At 43.0% G+C, this 14156-nt stretch overlaps 1 protein-coding gene across 4 annotated transcripts in view; it reads right to left on the reverse strand.

The window, feature by feature from the left end:
* Positions 1-7644: 7644 nt before the first annotated feature.
* Positions 7645-14156, reverse strand: part of GALNT10 (polypeptide N-acetylgalactosaminyltransferase 10) — a 228865-nt gene continuing 222353 nt past the window's right edge. For 3 of the 4 annotated variants that reach the window (XM_030927279.1, XM_030927280.1, XM_030927278.1), the window contains 2 exons: positions 12704-12853; positions 7645-11809 (listed from right to left, as the gene is read on the reverse strand). In XM_030927279.1, the coding sequence (XP_030783139.1) occupies positions 11651-11809; positions 12704-12853 (309 nt within the window). In that variant the 3' untranslated portion in view covers positions 7645-11650. The remainder of the gene's footprint in view (positions 11810-12703; positions 12854-14156) is intronic. The other variant, XM_030927281.1, reaches the window with a different exon arrangement.

Genomic DNA, 14156 nt, shown 5'->3' on the forward strand with positions numbered 1-14156 from the left:
ATGCCATAAAGTTCACCATTTTAAAGTGTACAATTCAGTGGTTTTTAGTCTATTTACAAAGTTGTGCAACCATCACCCCTTCTTTTTTAATTCATTTGTCTAAATTTATGGAGTACAGTGTCATTTTGTTACAAACCTAGATTACACAATGGTAAAGTCAGGGCTTTTTGTGTATCCATCACTGGAGTAATATACATTTTGCCCATTAGGTAATTTCTCAGCCTTCACCCCCTCCCAACTCCCACCCAATGGAGACCTGAGTTTTCATCGACTATTACTTCATACTCTATTTCCATGTGTATACATTATTTAGCTCCCACTTATAAGTGAGAACATGCAACATTTGTCTCTCTGTGTCTGACTTGTTTATTTTGAGTTAATGGCCTCTAGCTCCATCCATGTTGCTGCAAAATACATTATTTCATTCCTTTTTATGGCTGAATAATATTCCATTGTGTGTGTGGGTGCCTGTGTGCATATATATATACACACACACATGGATATACACACACAATGGAATACTAGTGTATGTGTGTATATACACACATATGTATACACACATACATGTATATATGTGTATATACAAACACACACACAATATATATTTACATACCACATTTTCTTTATCTAATTATCTGTTGATGGACATTTAGGTTGATTCCATATCTTTGCTATTGTGAGTGGTGCTGCAATAAACATACCAGTGTAGGTATCTTTTTGATATAGTGATTCCTTTTCCTTTGGGTAGATACTGTTTTCCATAAAGGTTATACTAATTAACATTCCCACCAGCAGTGTATGAGAGTTTCCTTTTCTCCACATCCTAGCCAACATCTGTTTTTTTTTGTCTTTTCAATAATAGTCATGCTGATTGGTGTAAGATGATATTTCATTGTGGTTTTAATTTGCATTTCCGTGATGATTGGTGATATTGAACTTTTTTCATATGCTTGTTGGCCATTTGCTTTTTTTTTTTGAAAAATGACTATTCATATCCTTAGCCCACTTTTTGATGAGATTATCTGTTTGGTTGTTGAGTAGTTTGAGTTCCTTGAAAATTCTGGATATTAGTCCCCTGTTGGGTGTACAGTTTGCAAATATTTTCTCCCATTCTGCAGGTTGTCTGTTCACTCTTTTACTATGCAGAACTTTTTTTTTTTTGAGATGGAGTCTTGCTCTGTTGCCCAGCCTGGAGTGCAGTGGCGCGACCTCTGCCCCTCGGGTTTAAGCGATTCTCCTTCCTCAGCCTCCCGAGTAGCTGGGATTACAGGTGCCTGCCAACATGCCTGGCTAATTTTTGTATTTTTAGTAGAGACAGGGTTTCACCATCTTGGTCAGGGTGGTCTTGAATTCCTGACCTCGTAACCCACCCGCCTTGGCCTCCCAAAGTGCTGAGATTACAGGCTTGAGCCACCGCGCCCGGCCTGCTATGCAGAACTGTTTAAAGTCCCATTTGTCTATTTTTGTTTTTGTTGCCTGTGCTTTTGAGGTCTTAGTCATGAATTCTTTGCCTAGATCAATGTCTAGAAGAGTTTCCCCTAGTTTTTCTTCTAGTATTTTTATAGTTTCATGTGCTGCATTCAAGTCTTTAATCCATTTTGAATTGATTTTTACATGGTGAGAGATAAGGGTCCAGTTTCATTCTTCCGCGTATGGCAATCCAATTTTCTCATCACCATTTATTGAAAAGGGTGTCCGTTCTGCAGTGTATATTTTTGTTGACTTTGTCAAAGATCAGTTGGCTGTAGATATGTGTTCAAATCTTTGCCTGGGTTATTCATCTTTTGATTGTTGTATTGCCAGAGATCCCTTTATGTATTTTGGATACCAGACCCTTGTCAAGTATGATTGGAAAATATTTTCTCATTCTGTGAGTTTTTTCTGTTTTCTGTTTCTTTTCTTTTCTTTCTTTTTTCTTTTTCTTTTTTTTTTTTTCAAGGCAGAGCCTCACTCTGTCACCCAGACTGGAGTGCAATGGCATGATCTTGGCTCACTGCAACCTCCGCCTTTTGGGTTCAAGTGATTCTCCTGCCTCAGCCTCCCAAGTAGCTGGGATTACAGGTGTCCACCACCACTCCTGACTAATTTTTGTATTTTTAGTAGAGACAGGGTTTCACCATGTTGGTCAGGATGCTCTCAAACTCCTGACTTGAAGTGATCTGCCCACCTCAGACTCCCAAAGTGCTGGGATTATAGGTGTGAGCCACTGCACCTGGCCTCTTTTCACTTTCTTAATAGTGTACATTGAGGTAAAGTAGTTTTTAATTTGATTTTAATTTTAAAATTTAATTTAAAATTTAATAATTAATTTTAAAACAATTAAAAATTTCATAATTAATTTTAAGGCTAGGTGCAGTGGCTCATGCCTGTAATCCCACCACTTTGGGAGGCTGAGGTGGGCAGATCATGAGGTCAGGGGATCAAGACCATCCTGGCTAACAGTGAAACCCCCTCTGTACTAAAAATACAAAAACTAACTGGTCGTGGTGGTGCGCGCCTGTAGTCCCAGCCTGCCCAGCACCTAAACTCCCAGGTGGGGGAATTGCTTGAACCCAGGAGGTGGAGGCTGCAGTGAGCCGAGACCACGCCACTGCACTCCAGCCTGGGTGACAGAGTGAGACTCTGTCTCAAAAACAAAACAAAACAAAAAATTTAATTTAAAATTTAATAATTAATTTTAAAATTTAATTTTAAATCAATGAAGTCCAATTTATTTATTCTTTAGTTGATTGTGTTTTAAATATATATTTAGGAAACTATTGTCTAATTTAAGGTCACAAAGATTAACATTTATTCTTTATTCTATAAATTTTTTAGTTTTCACTCTTACATTTAAGTCTTTTATCCATTTTAAGGTAATTTTTGTATGCAGTGTGAGGTAAAGGTACAAATCCGTTCTTTCGTATGTGGATATACAATTGTCCTAGTGCCATTTTTTTTTTTTTTTCTTTTTTGAGATGGAGTCTCACTCTGTTGCCCAGACTGGAGTGCAGTGGCATGATCTTGGTTCACCGCAACCTCCACCTTCCAGGTTCAAGTGATTCTCCTGCCTCAACCTCCCTAGTAGCTGGGATTACAGGCATGCGCTGCTGCACCCAGCTGATTTTTGTATTTTTAGTAGAGATGGGGTTTCACCATGTTGCCCAGGCTGGTCTTGAACTCCTGACCTCAGGTGAGCCACCCATCTCGGCCTCCCAAAGTGCTGGGATTACAGGTGTGAGCCCCTGCGCCCAGCTAGCATTGAAAATTTTGATGGAGATTGCATTGAATCTGTAGATTAGCTTGGTAAGTATTGTGATCTTAATATTGTTTTCTGATTCATGAGCAGGGAATGTCACTTTCTTAGGTCTTCTTTAATATCCTTCAACAATGTTTTATAGTTGTCAGTCTTGCACTTATTTGGCTAAATTTATTTCTAAGTATTTTATTCTCCCCAATTGCTGTTATAAATGAATTTTCCTTTTTGTTTTGTTTTGTTTTTTTGAGACAGGGTTTCACTTTGTCACCCAGGCTGGAGTGCAGTGGTGTGATCTTGACACACTGCAGCCTCAAACTCCTGGGCTCAAGGTATCCTCCCACTTCATCCTCCCTAGTAGCTGAGACTACAGATGTGCACCATCATACCTGGCTAAGTTTTAATTTTTTTTGTAGAGACAGGGTCTCACGATGTTGTCCATGCTCGTTTTGAACTGGGCTCAAGTGATCTACCTGCCTTAACCTCCTAACATGCTGGGATTACATGCGTGAGCTACCGTACCCAGCCACAAATGGATTTTCTTAATTTAATTTTTGTTTATTGTCAGTGTGTAGAAATACAACTTAGTTTTTCTTGGTCAGTCTAGCTGAAAGTTTGCCCATTTTTGTAGACAACACTTTTCTTTACAAGGAACCAACTCTTGGTTTCGTTGATTTTTTTCTATTTGTCTAATCTCTTTAATTGATTTCTGCTCTAATCTTTATTATTGCCTTGTTTGCTTTGGGTTACATTTGCTCTTCTTTTTCTAGTTTCTTTTCTTTTTTTTGAGACGGAGTCTTGCTCTGTCGCCCGGGCTGGAGTGCAGTGGCCGGATCTCAGCTCACTGCAAGCTCCGCCTCCCGGGTTTACGCCATTCTCCTGCCTCAGCCTCCTGAGTAGCTGGGACTACAGGCGCCGCCACCTCGCCCGGCTAGTTTTTTTTTGTATTTTTTAGTAGAGACGGGGTTTCACTGTGTTAGCCAGGATGGTCTCGATCTCCTGACCTCGTGATCCGCCCGTCTCGGCCTCCCAAAGTGCTAGGATTACAGGCTTGAGCCACCGAGCCCGGCCCTTTTTCTAGTTTCTTAAGGTGGAAGGTTGGATTATTAACTTAAATTTTTATTCTTTTTAAGTGTAGGCATTTATAGTCATAAATTTCCCTCTGAGCACTGCTTTTTCTACACCCCATGAATTTTGATATACATGTTTTTATTTTTGTTTATCTCCAATAATTTTCTAATTTTTCTGGGAATTCTTTTTTGACCCATTGGTCATTAAGAGTGTTTGTTTAATTTCCATATATTTTTGAATTTCCCCAAATTTTCCATTACTGATTTCTAATTACATTCTATTGTAGCTGAAGAACCTATTTTATGTTACTTCAGTCTTTTACAATTGATTGAGTCTTGTTTTATTACCTGACATATAATCTATCCTGGAGAATGTCTGATGTGCACTTGAATTCTGTTGTTGCTCTGTTCCTTTTCTCCTTTTTGTGTTGTTATGGTATTCTGCTGTTGATGGGTGGAGTGTTCTATAGATGTTAGTTCTAGTTGGTTTACAGTATTGTTTAAGTTTTAATATTTCCTTATTGATCTTATGTCTACTTGTTCTATTCATTATTAAAAGTGGGGTACTGTAGTCTGCAGCTATTCTTGTCAAATAATTATTTCTTCTTTCAATTCTGTCAGTTTTTACTTCATGAGTTTTGGGGCTCTGTTATTAGGTACACATATATTTTTAGTTGTTACATCTTCTATCTTCTTCTTGACCCTTTATCATTATAAAATGTCCTTCTTTATCTCTAGCAAGAATTTTTGTCTTAAAGTCTGTTTTGCCTGCCATTATAACCACTGCAGCTCTTTGTTGGTTGCTGTTTGTGTGGAATATCTTTTTCCACTTTAAAATCTTCAATTTATTTGTGTCTTTATATCTAAAGTGTGTCTCTTGTAGACAGCTTATAGTTGGGCCATTCTGTCAATCCATGCCTTTTTATAAGGAGAGTTGAATCCATTTGCATTTAATGTAATTGCCAATAAGGAAGGACTTACTTCTGCCATTTTGCTATTTGTTTTTTTATGTCATATCTTTTTTGTTCAATTCCTCCATTACTACTTTCTTTTGTTATTTTCTAATGTGCCATTTTGATTCCCTTCTCTTTTTAAAAACTATGTATTTTTGAGTTATTTTCTTAGTTGTTGCCCTGGGGGTTAAAATTAACATCTTAATTAAAAAATTTCTGATTCAGGTTATAGTATACGGCAACTTTGCTCTTATATAGCTCTGTCCCTTTCCTCCCCCTCTTTGTTGTTAGTTATTGACATATAAATTACATCCTTGCACATTGTGTGCCCATCAATAGATTTATAATTATTTAATTATGCAGTTTCCTTTTAAATCAGCTAGGAGAAAAAATGAGTTACAAAAAAAACCCCTATCTATACTGTCTTCTATATTTACCTATATAGTTATTTTGACCAGTGCTTTTTATTTCTTTATGTGAATTTGGATTACTGGGTTTACTCAATGGGAGGCAGTGAGTAGCAGATGACTGGAAGGTAGAAAAGGAGGAAGGACAGGGTATGTATTCCTCCCATCTCCTCTTGTTTTGGCAGTAGCTGCAATTTACTACCTGCAACTGCAGATACCATTGGGAAGCCCCCGTTCCTGGCTACAGCCTTCTCTGCATTCTAGTAACACCACTGCTTCTTGCCTTTTCAGGCTTACGAGTAGTAACAGCTTCCCATTTCTGCTACTCCTTAGGTGCTTCACCATCCTTTGTTGTTTCCTTAATCCCACACATACTTCTGCAAGTTCCTTCATTAAACTCTCTTCTGTTACTCCAGGAGTGGGCTATATCATGACAAGATCTTAGCTGATTCAGCATACTCCATGACCTTCTTGCTAAGGTCAAATGCTTACACTATCACATGTACTTCTCCTTTGCAGAGCTTACCACAGTCCCTAACTATACACTTATTTTAATGATCATTTGTTTAATGTCTGTTTTTCTAACTAGATCATAAGTGCCTTGTACAATCTTTTAATTTCTAGCAGAGTGCCTGGTATATAGTAGGCACTTGATAACATTTTTACTGAATGATAGCTAATATTTTTCTCTTATCTGTTTCATGGAATTCTTCTGAGAGTCTGGGGGGTACAACAGGTATAAAAGGCTTTAAAAATGGAATCTCTCCCCGTGTCTACAAAGCTGTAAGGTGTTATTGTGTGAGGATAACATGAGCGTGGGCATACTGAAAACCTGGACTCAGTCAGTCACCACCATGCCATCTTGGGTCAAAATTTCCCCTTTCTGTTATTCAGCCTTCATCAAGCCATGGTCCATAGCACCTTCCAGTGGTCCCTGAGTGACAGCATGAGGGGGCAGCTTCCGTTCATTGTCACCTGTAGCCCCCAACCAAGACTCAATCATAGGACCACAGGTGGAGCTGGAAGCGTCATCCAAAAACTCATCATTTTACTGTGGGAAACAGGCCTAGTTGGAAGCAACATTTGCACGAGATCTGAGTTTTTTTGCAGAGCTGGGCCAGACAGTGCTTTTCCTACCATATCTAATACCCGATAGCATCAAAATGTTTTGGCAAGTAAGTACTCATCCCTGGTGGGTGAGCATCAGAAATGAGCTATAGCTGGGTGTGGTGGCTCATGCCTGTAATTTCAGCACTTTGGGAGGCCGAGGCAGGAGGACAGTTTGAGGCCAGGAGTTCAAGAACAATCTGGGTAACATAGCAAGATTCCATCTCTACAAAAAAATAAAAAAAAATTAGATGGGCATGGTGGTGTGTGTCTGTGATACCAGCTACTAGGGAGGCTGAAGAGGGAGGCTCACTTGAGCTCACGAGTTGAAGGCTGCAGTAAACTATGAGTGCCACTGCACTCCCGCCTGGGTGACAGAGGGTGACCCCATCAAAAAAAAAAAAAAGTTATGTTTATTTCATATTGTCACTGCCCTCCTGAGATCCTCCACTCCTGGGTGTGACCCTTTGTGGGCTGCTCCACGTAACTCTTCAAGCTCACCTCCTTCTGCTCGTCCAACACAGAAACTTCTACTTACCTCAGGGCCTTTGTACTAGCTCTTCCCTCTGCCTGGAACTCTGTTCCCTGAAATCATCTTGGTTCACCCTCCTTCATGTCTTTCAGCTCTCACCATTCCAGCTAATGTTGACCCCCACCCCAGTCTCTAACACATCATTGCTTTATACCCTTCATAGCCCTATTTGCATCTGAAATCATCTTAGTTGTTATAGGTCTGCCTTCCACTCTAGAATGATGGCTGCTGGGAATTAGTTTTTAGTACCCAGCAGAGTGCCTGAGTCCGAAGTGGGTGGTCTATGTGAAGAACGATGGAAAGAAGAATGACACATGAGAAGGAAGAAGGCAGAGACCACTTTAGAGAAAGTCTGGAGGTTTACTCAACAACGTTTACAATCACAATTGTACATGGTAAATCAGTTTTTCACAAAGGCTCATTTTTCCAGGCAGGAGGAGAGGCTGGTGGTCTTGAGCTTTCGGCCTGGAATTCCAGTCTGAATTTCCAAATATTCCCTGCCTGCAACCCCTTTGGGATCCTAGTCTTCAAGCCGTTATTGGCTTGATAACATATAACAGATCAGGAGTCTGACCCTTTTCTGTTGCCTGGCACAGCTGAATCAAAGCCATTCTGGAAGCAGATGTTAAGATGAACTTGTCACTTGGTATGTAGGTCCAACTCCCACCCCAGAGGTGGCAGTGGGCCTTGGCTTAAGATCAAGTTTGAACTAAAATATTACTTGGATTTTTCACAAAGAGTGTCCGTTGAAAGCAATAAAGAATTCCAGAACAGAACTGCACTTCTTGTCCCTCTCTCACACACTTATAAAGCTTCAGAAAACATTACAAATGCATTACCTCCTAGGAATTATAAAAGATCACCCAACTGTACAAACTAGGTATCGCTGAAGCAGGGAATCTGATTCCTCAGTTATTACTGTAAAGTGCTTTGCCACTCTTTTTGAGACTCCAGAGACTAGGAAAATGGAGATGCACAGAGAGACACAAGGAGCTGTTTTCCAAGACATCACCTATTTCTTACAGAAAAAAAAAGAAATTCAACTGGTGGGAAGTTTGAAAAGTGAATGTCATGTAGACTTTGGAAATCTATTTGCTACATCTTCAACAGAAACTGCTCTTTCTCTCCTGGACCGAATGTCACATCCTCTCGTCAGATTCTTCCTGTGGATGTACCCCGTTCTGCCTGAGTGATTTTTTCCTAAAGGGAAGAATCAATAGTTTCTGATTGTTTTAAAAGCTGAAAGCTCCAACTGATGGCTTTTCACACATGTGCCTGCAAGGTTAGCCACCTCCAAAGACCTTGTTCTTAAAGCAACAGTGCTGTCTGCATTATGAAATGTTTCTGGAGTTCCCCTTTGGAAAGGCTGCTGGTGGGCCACATGGTCATGATACTTTCAAGTCACACCCTATTTTGTGACCTTATCTTCAGAGTAAAGGCTTTAGAGGAAAAGGGACCCGCAGTCTCACCCATCACCTGTCAGCATCTCTATACACTCCTGGCTGAGTTCTACTGAGTATCAGCTGGGGATGTGAGTGGAAACCTGAATCCTTGAGACAGGCAGTTTTCAAAAAGGAAGCCATAACAATGAGAGGCTTAGTACTGGCAATTGATCAGTTGGTCCATCAAACGGAGAGAGTCAAGTTCTGTCCTTCCTTTCCCTCCCGCGTACTTTGTCAAGTCCCAGGACCTACTGATGTGGACTCAGCAATGACAAATGCCAGAGTGCTCAGAGGACACACCCATCCCTTTTCAGGGTGTGAACCCAGACTGGAAAGGAGAACCAAATGATGGAAAGGCAGGCCCGGGACGGCTTGCTGCCGCTCCTGCTTTCACAGGAATCCTGGTCATGCCAGGAACACTGCCGCCCACTTGGGGCGAGACCATGTGGAAGTCTAGCTAGTGCTCGGCACCCCTTAACCCAATGGTGAGAAACAGGACAAACATGCTGGGGTTCAGAGGGTGGACCGCAGGGATGGCCCCCAAACAGGTCCCAGTGAGGTAATGCAAGGCCTCCTCTCAGGGGCCGATGAGGCCTTCTAGGCCACAGACTAAACGCACCGCCCAGCCTTTAGTTTGGAGTGTGACTTGCACTGACTGGAATAAATCTGGCCTCTCACCCCTGGGGGACATCTCAGTCTCAGATGTTGCTCCAGGCCCAACATCTCCTGCTTGAAATTAGACATTAAGAAACACACACTCATCCGGTAGGAACTGCACATGCCACCAGAAATGTTCCCCTCCCCACAACCCTGCCCCTTTATGTTTGTCTCACAAGGCACTAGGAAATGGTTCAAGTTTAGGGATTTGCTGTATATTTGCATTTTTCTTTTTAAAAGGCACATTTTTTATTTCAATGACACTGCATTGCTCTTTGATGATGAATCTCAATTCAACTCCTCAAACTGCCAACATTCTTGTTATCCTAGATTCTAGAAGGGGCCTCATCTTTTGATTTCTATGGAGGGCCACTTCTAAAGCTACAGCACTTATTTGGAAAAGGACACTGGGATCAACACGTAAGCGCTGCAAGCAGAGGGGCCACCTCTCTTGCAGACAGGTGGCCAGAGCAGGGCTTGTGCCGGGCCAGAAGTGGAAGTAATTTCTTGCCAGCTACACATTCGGTCTGACTGGTGGATGATTGGGAGTGTCTGTCCCTCCCTCCCCCAATAATTGATGGCCTTGAGATCTGCCAGCATCTCAAAGGCAGATTCGTGGCTCTGTTCCCAGACTTAGGTCTCAGTCATTTAATTGGTAAATGACACAATCAAGAGACTCAACACTAATTGGAATGCTGATTTCAAGTATTTCCTGGGCTAGCTGGTGGAAGCCATAGATTGTGGAATGCGATTTCCATTTCCGAATCAGTGGGCGGCAGGTTGGTTACAGAAATGCTTCCTATTAGTCTGGAGGCCCTCCAGGAGTCTGACAAATTAATGTAATTAACAAAGCAAAAGGTAAACATGAAGGGCCAGCATGGAGCTGGGTGTGTATCTGGCTGTGGGACATCGGGTTCTTTTCTCCACAGAAATGAGACTACAGTTGTGATGATGGTGGGAGATGCCGGGGGTGCAGGTCTTTACCGAGGACCATGTTGTACTACAGCCTCTGCTGAGCTGAGGGACACATGTACCCCTGCTTCCCCAACACCACCAACTTTGGATTTCACAGATTGTCTCTAGGCTGGGGGCTGCCTTGACTGTATTACACCCAGCTGGCTCCTTTAATCACAGCATTCTAGAAATCCATATTGGATGTGGGATACCAGAATCCTATGTAGCATCCTAGTTTGCAATCCAATTATAGAGTTCTTTAAAAATTCTGGGGTTTTATATGAGAACTAGAACCATGATGAGGTCAGAGGCAGGCACTTTGCCCACAGTTGATCCTGGAGACCTCCAGACTCTGTGAGGTGAGCACCTCGCAGCACCTCTGTTCCTCTTTTGAGGCCTGGGGAAGAGAGACGGGGAAATGGAAGCATGGATCAGGGCAAATCAGCCAGCTTTTCTAGTTTGGAGCTCTGCTCGGACTTTTCTGTGGGCTCAGGGCCATCTGAAACACTGCCCTGTAAAGCTGGTGGCTGGGCTGTCCTTGTGCCTGGAGAGTGCTGAAATGGACATTTCAAATACCCAGAGAGCAGAGGGAGATATCCCGCATGTCCACAGCTGCAGAGAAATGTCTGGGGGTCCCTCTTCTGACTCCTCACCTGGCAGCTGATCAGCAATCAGTATTGAACACTCTCAAGACCCTAAGTATGGCCTTTGACCAGACCAAATGACCTGGGGCTGTGACAGAGAACAGAAGCTGGGCAGTTACTGCAGTGTCCCCCCCAAGGACAGCAGAAACTAAAAAGCCCCAAGAGGACTTCTTTCCCTTCTGCTGCAGATGAGTGACATCGATACCAAAAGCTGCCCCAAACAGGCAAATTTTACATTTCTTTCTAAAGCACCATCATGTAGGAGAGCCATCTGAGAGCTGGGCAACCTTGCAGGACTCACTTTTGGGTGGCCTAGGCTACCTTGGTATTCTCCCACATAATGCTCAAGGGGACATAGTGACAAAGTTGAAAAGGCCCTGTTGCTTTTCTGTGATGCCAGCAGGGATTAAAGCAGGCTCTGCTCCCTGTGGGGCCTCTTGTGGGATATGCTCTTCACCCTACCCCCACAACTCAGGGGTTCAAGGACCAGGCAGACCCCAGGCCCTGAATCAAGAGCCCTCTTCACCCTGAACCATTTTGGCCAGCACCTTTTACACCCAGTGCCCACAAAGGCCCTGCCTCCCTTGAAAGAGGAAGGCTGCAGTGAGTGCCAGACCCTGGGGGGAGCCTGCCAAGGGGACACGAAGGCTCAGTTCCTATTGAATTTTTCCAAGACTGTTGAGTTGGTGTGTTCAAACAGCCACTGCTGGGTGAGAGAGGATGGGTTGCAGGTGTTCATGAAGATCCTATGGTCACTTTCACTGCAGTCCATGCAGCTGCCACTGACAGGGTGGTACAGGGTCTTGTCCTATAAAACATGGAGGTAATAAACCAGACAGCACTGGAGACATGTGACCAGTCAAACCACAGCAACAATACCAGCAATGAGAAAGTGAAGAAGTGACTGACTAGCAGTTCATACACCTGTTGGTTTTCCTCCTGAGCACACAACCAGCCTCCCTTGCAGCTGCCCAGCCTCCCTTGCAGCTGGTGTTGCCATGGGACTGGGTTCTGCCCGCTGGGATGTGACCAGAAATGATGCATGCTGCTTCCAGGCCTGGGACCTAGACACTGCCCACGTCCTGTCAAATCTTACTGGTCCTTTTGTGTGTGTGTGTGTGTGTGTGTGTGTGTGTGTGTGTGTGTGTGTGTATGTGTATGCACTTTTATCTTTTTCTTTTTTTCTTTTTTTTTTGAGACAGGTTCTCGCCCTGTCACCCAGGCTGGAGTGCAGTGGTGCAATCTTGGCTCACTGCAACCTCTGCCTCCCAGATTCAAGTGATTCTCCTGCTTCAGCCTCCTGAGTAGCTGGGAGTACAGGCATAAGCCACCACGCCCGGCTGAGTTTTGTATTTTTAGTAGGGACGGGGTTTCACCATGTTGGCCAGGCTAGTCTCAAACTCCTGACCTCAGGTGATCCACCCGCCTCGGCCTCCCAAAGTGCTGGGATTACAGGCATGAGCCACTGTGCCCGGCCATGCTTTTCTTTTTTAAATGGAATCAGTTGCCAACATTTAAGACTTGGTGATTTCACAGTGAAGTCTAGATTTCTGACTACTCTTGAATGACTGCAAAATCCAGCATGGTAGGTTTGTGGCACAAATGAATAAGTGGATGGACTCTGTTGAAAGAAGGGGTGAGGCACTATATGGCCTTAAAAAATATCAAGCAGGTGCCCTGCTCCCCGCACATCCCGTCTTACTTTGCGGTATTTCCACAGCTGGTTGCCCTTCATGCTGTGGCAGTCGTAGAGCGTGACAGGGCTGGTGTGGGAGATGGCATCAAAGCAGAACTTCTTCGTATGCTGGGGGTCTCCAGGCCGGATGTCCTCTCTCCAGGTGAAGGTGAATACCTGTGCACAGGGGTAGCATAAATAAGAACAGCAAAGCCAAGGACTTTCTTTTTTTCTCCATTTTTTTTAAATTATGGAAAAATTCAAACTCAGAGGTCCAAAAAACAATATATTAACTGTGACTCCTATTCTAACCACCTAGCTTTAAAAGTTACTAACTTGGCTGGGTGTGGTGGCTCACACCTGTAATACCAACAGTTTGGGAGGCCAAGGTGGGTGGATCACTTTGAGGCCAGGAGCTTGAGAGCAGCCTGGCTAATGTGGTGAAACCCCGTCGCTACTAAAAATAGAAAAATTAGCTGAGTGTGGTGGCGTGTGCCTGTAATCCCATCTACTCGGGAGGCTGAGGCATAAGAATCACTGGAGCCCAGGAGGCAGAGGTTGCAGTAAACTGAGATTTTACCACTTCACTCCAGCATGGGGGACAGAGTGAGACTCTGTCTCAAAAAAAAAAAAAAAAACTAAGTTACCAACTCAAGGCTAATGTTGTTGCAGCTCTACTTCCACCCCTATCGTTACACTCACATTATTTTGAAGCAAATCTCAGATATTGTATCATGTCAGGTATAAACACTTCAGTAAGTGCCATTATAACACCTAAAAGTAGTTACTACAAAGTCCAAAATGTCATCAAATATCCACAGTTCAAGTGTTCTTGGGATTCTTTTTTTTTTTTTTTTTTTTTTTGAGACAGAGTTTCGCTCTTGTCGCCCATGCTGGAGTGCAATAGTGCAATCTTGGCTCACTGCAAACTCCACCTCCTGGGTTCAACCAATTCTCCTGCCTCAGCTTCCCAAGTAGCTGGGATTACAGGTGTATGCCACTACACCTGGCTAATTTTGTATTTTTAGTAGAGAAGGGGTTTCACCATGTTGGTCAGGCTAGTCTTGAACTCCTAACCTCAGGTGATCCACCAACCTTGGCCTCCCAAAGTGCTGGGGTTATAGGCATGAGCCACTGTGCCCGCTCAGGATTCTTATCAATTTCTTTTCACAGTTAGTCTGTTTGAGTCATGATCCATTTGGTTGATAACCTTTGTTTCTTTTCGGTAGCTTTACTGAATAATAACTGGCATACAATAAACTGCACACATTTAAAGTGTACAATTTGATACATCTTGACATACGTTTACACTGAGAAACCATCATCATAGTCAAGGTAATGAACATACCCATCACCCCGCAAAAGTGTCCTTATGCTCCTCTGTAATCTCCTCCTCCTGTCCCCACCAACCCCCATGTCCTTAGGGCAGTCACTGATCTGCTTTCTGTTTCTAGAGATTAGTTTGCAATTTCTAGAATTT

This window comes from Rhinopithecus roxellana, chromosome 3, assembly GCF_007565055.1.
Source record: "Rhinopithecus roxellana isolate Shanxi Qingling chromosome 3, ASM756505v1, whole genome shotgun sequence".
Classification (NCBI taxonomy): domain Eukaryota; kingdom Metazoa; phylum Chordata; class Mammalia; order Primates; family Cercopithecidae; genus Rhinopithecus; species Rhinopithecus roxellana.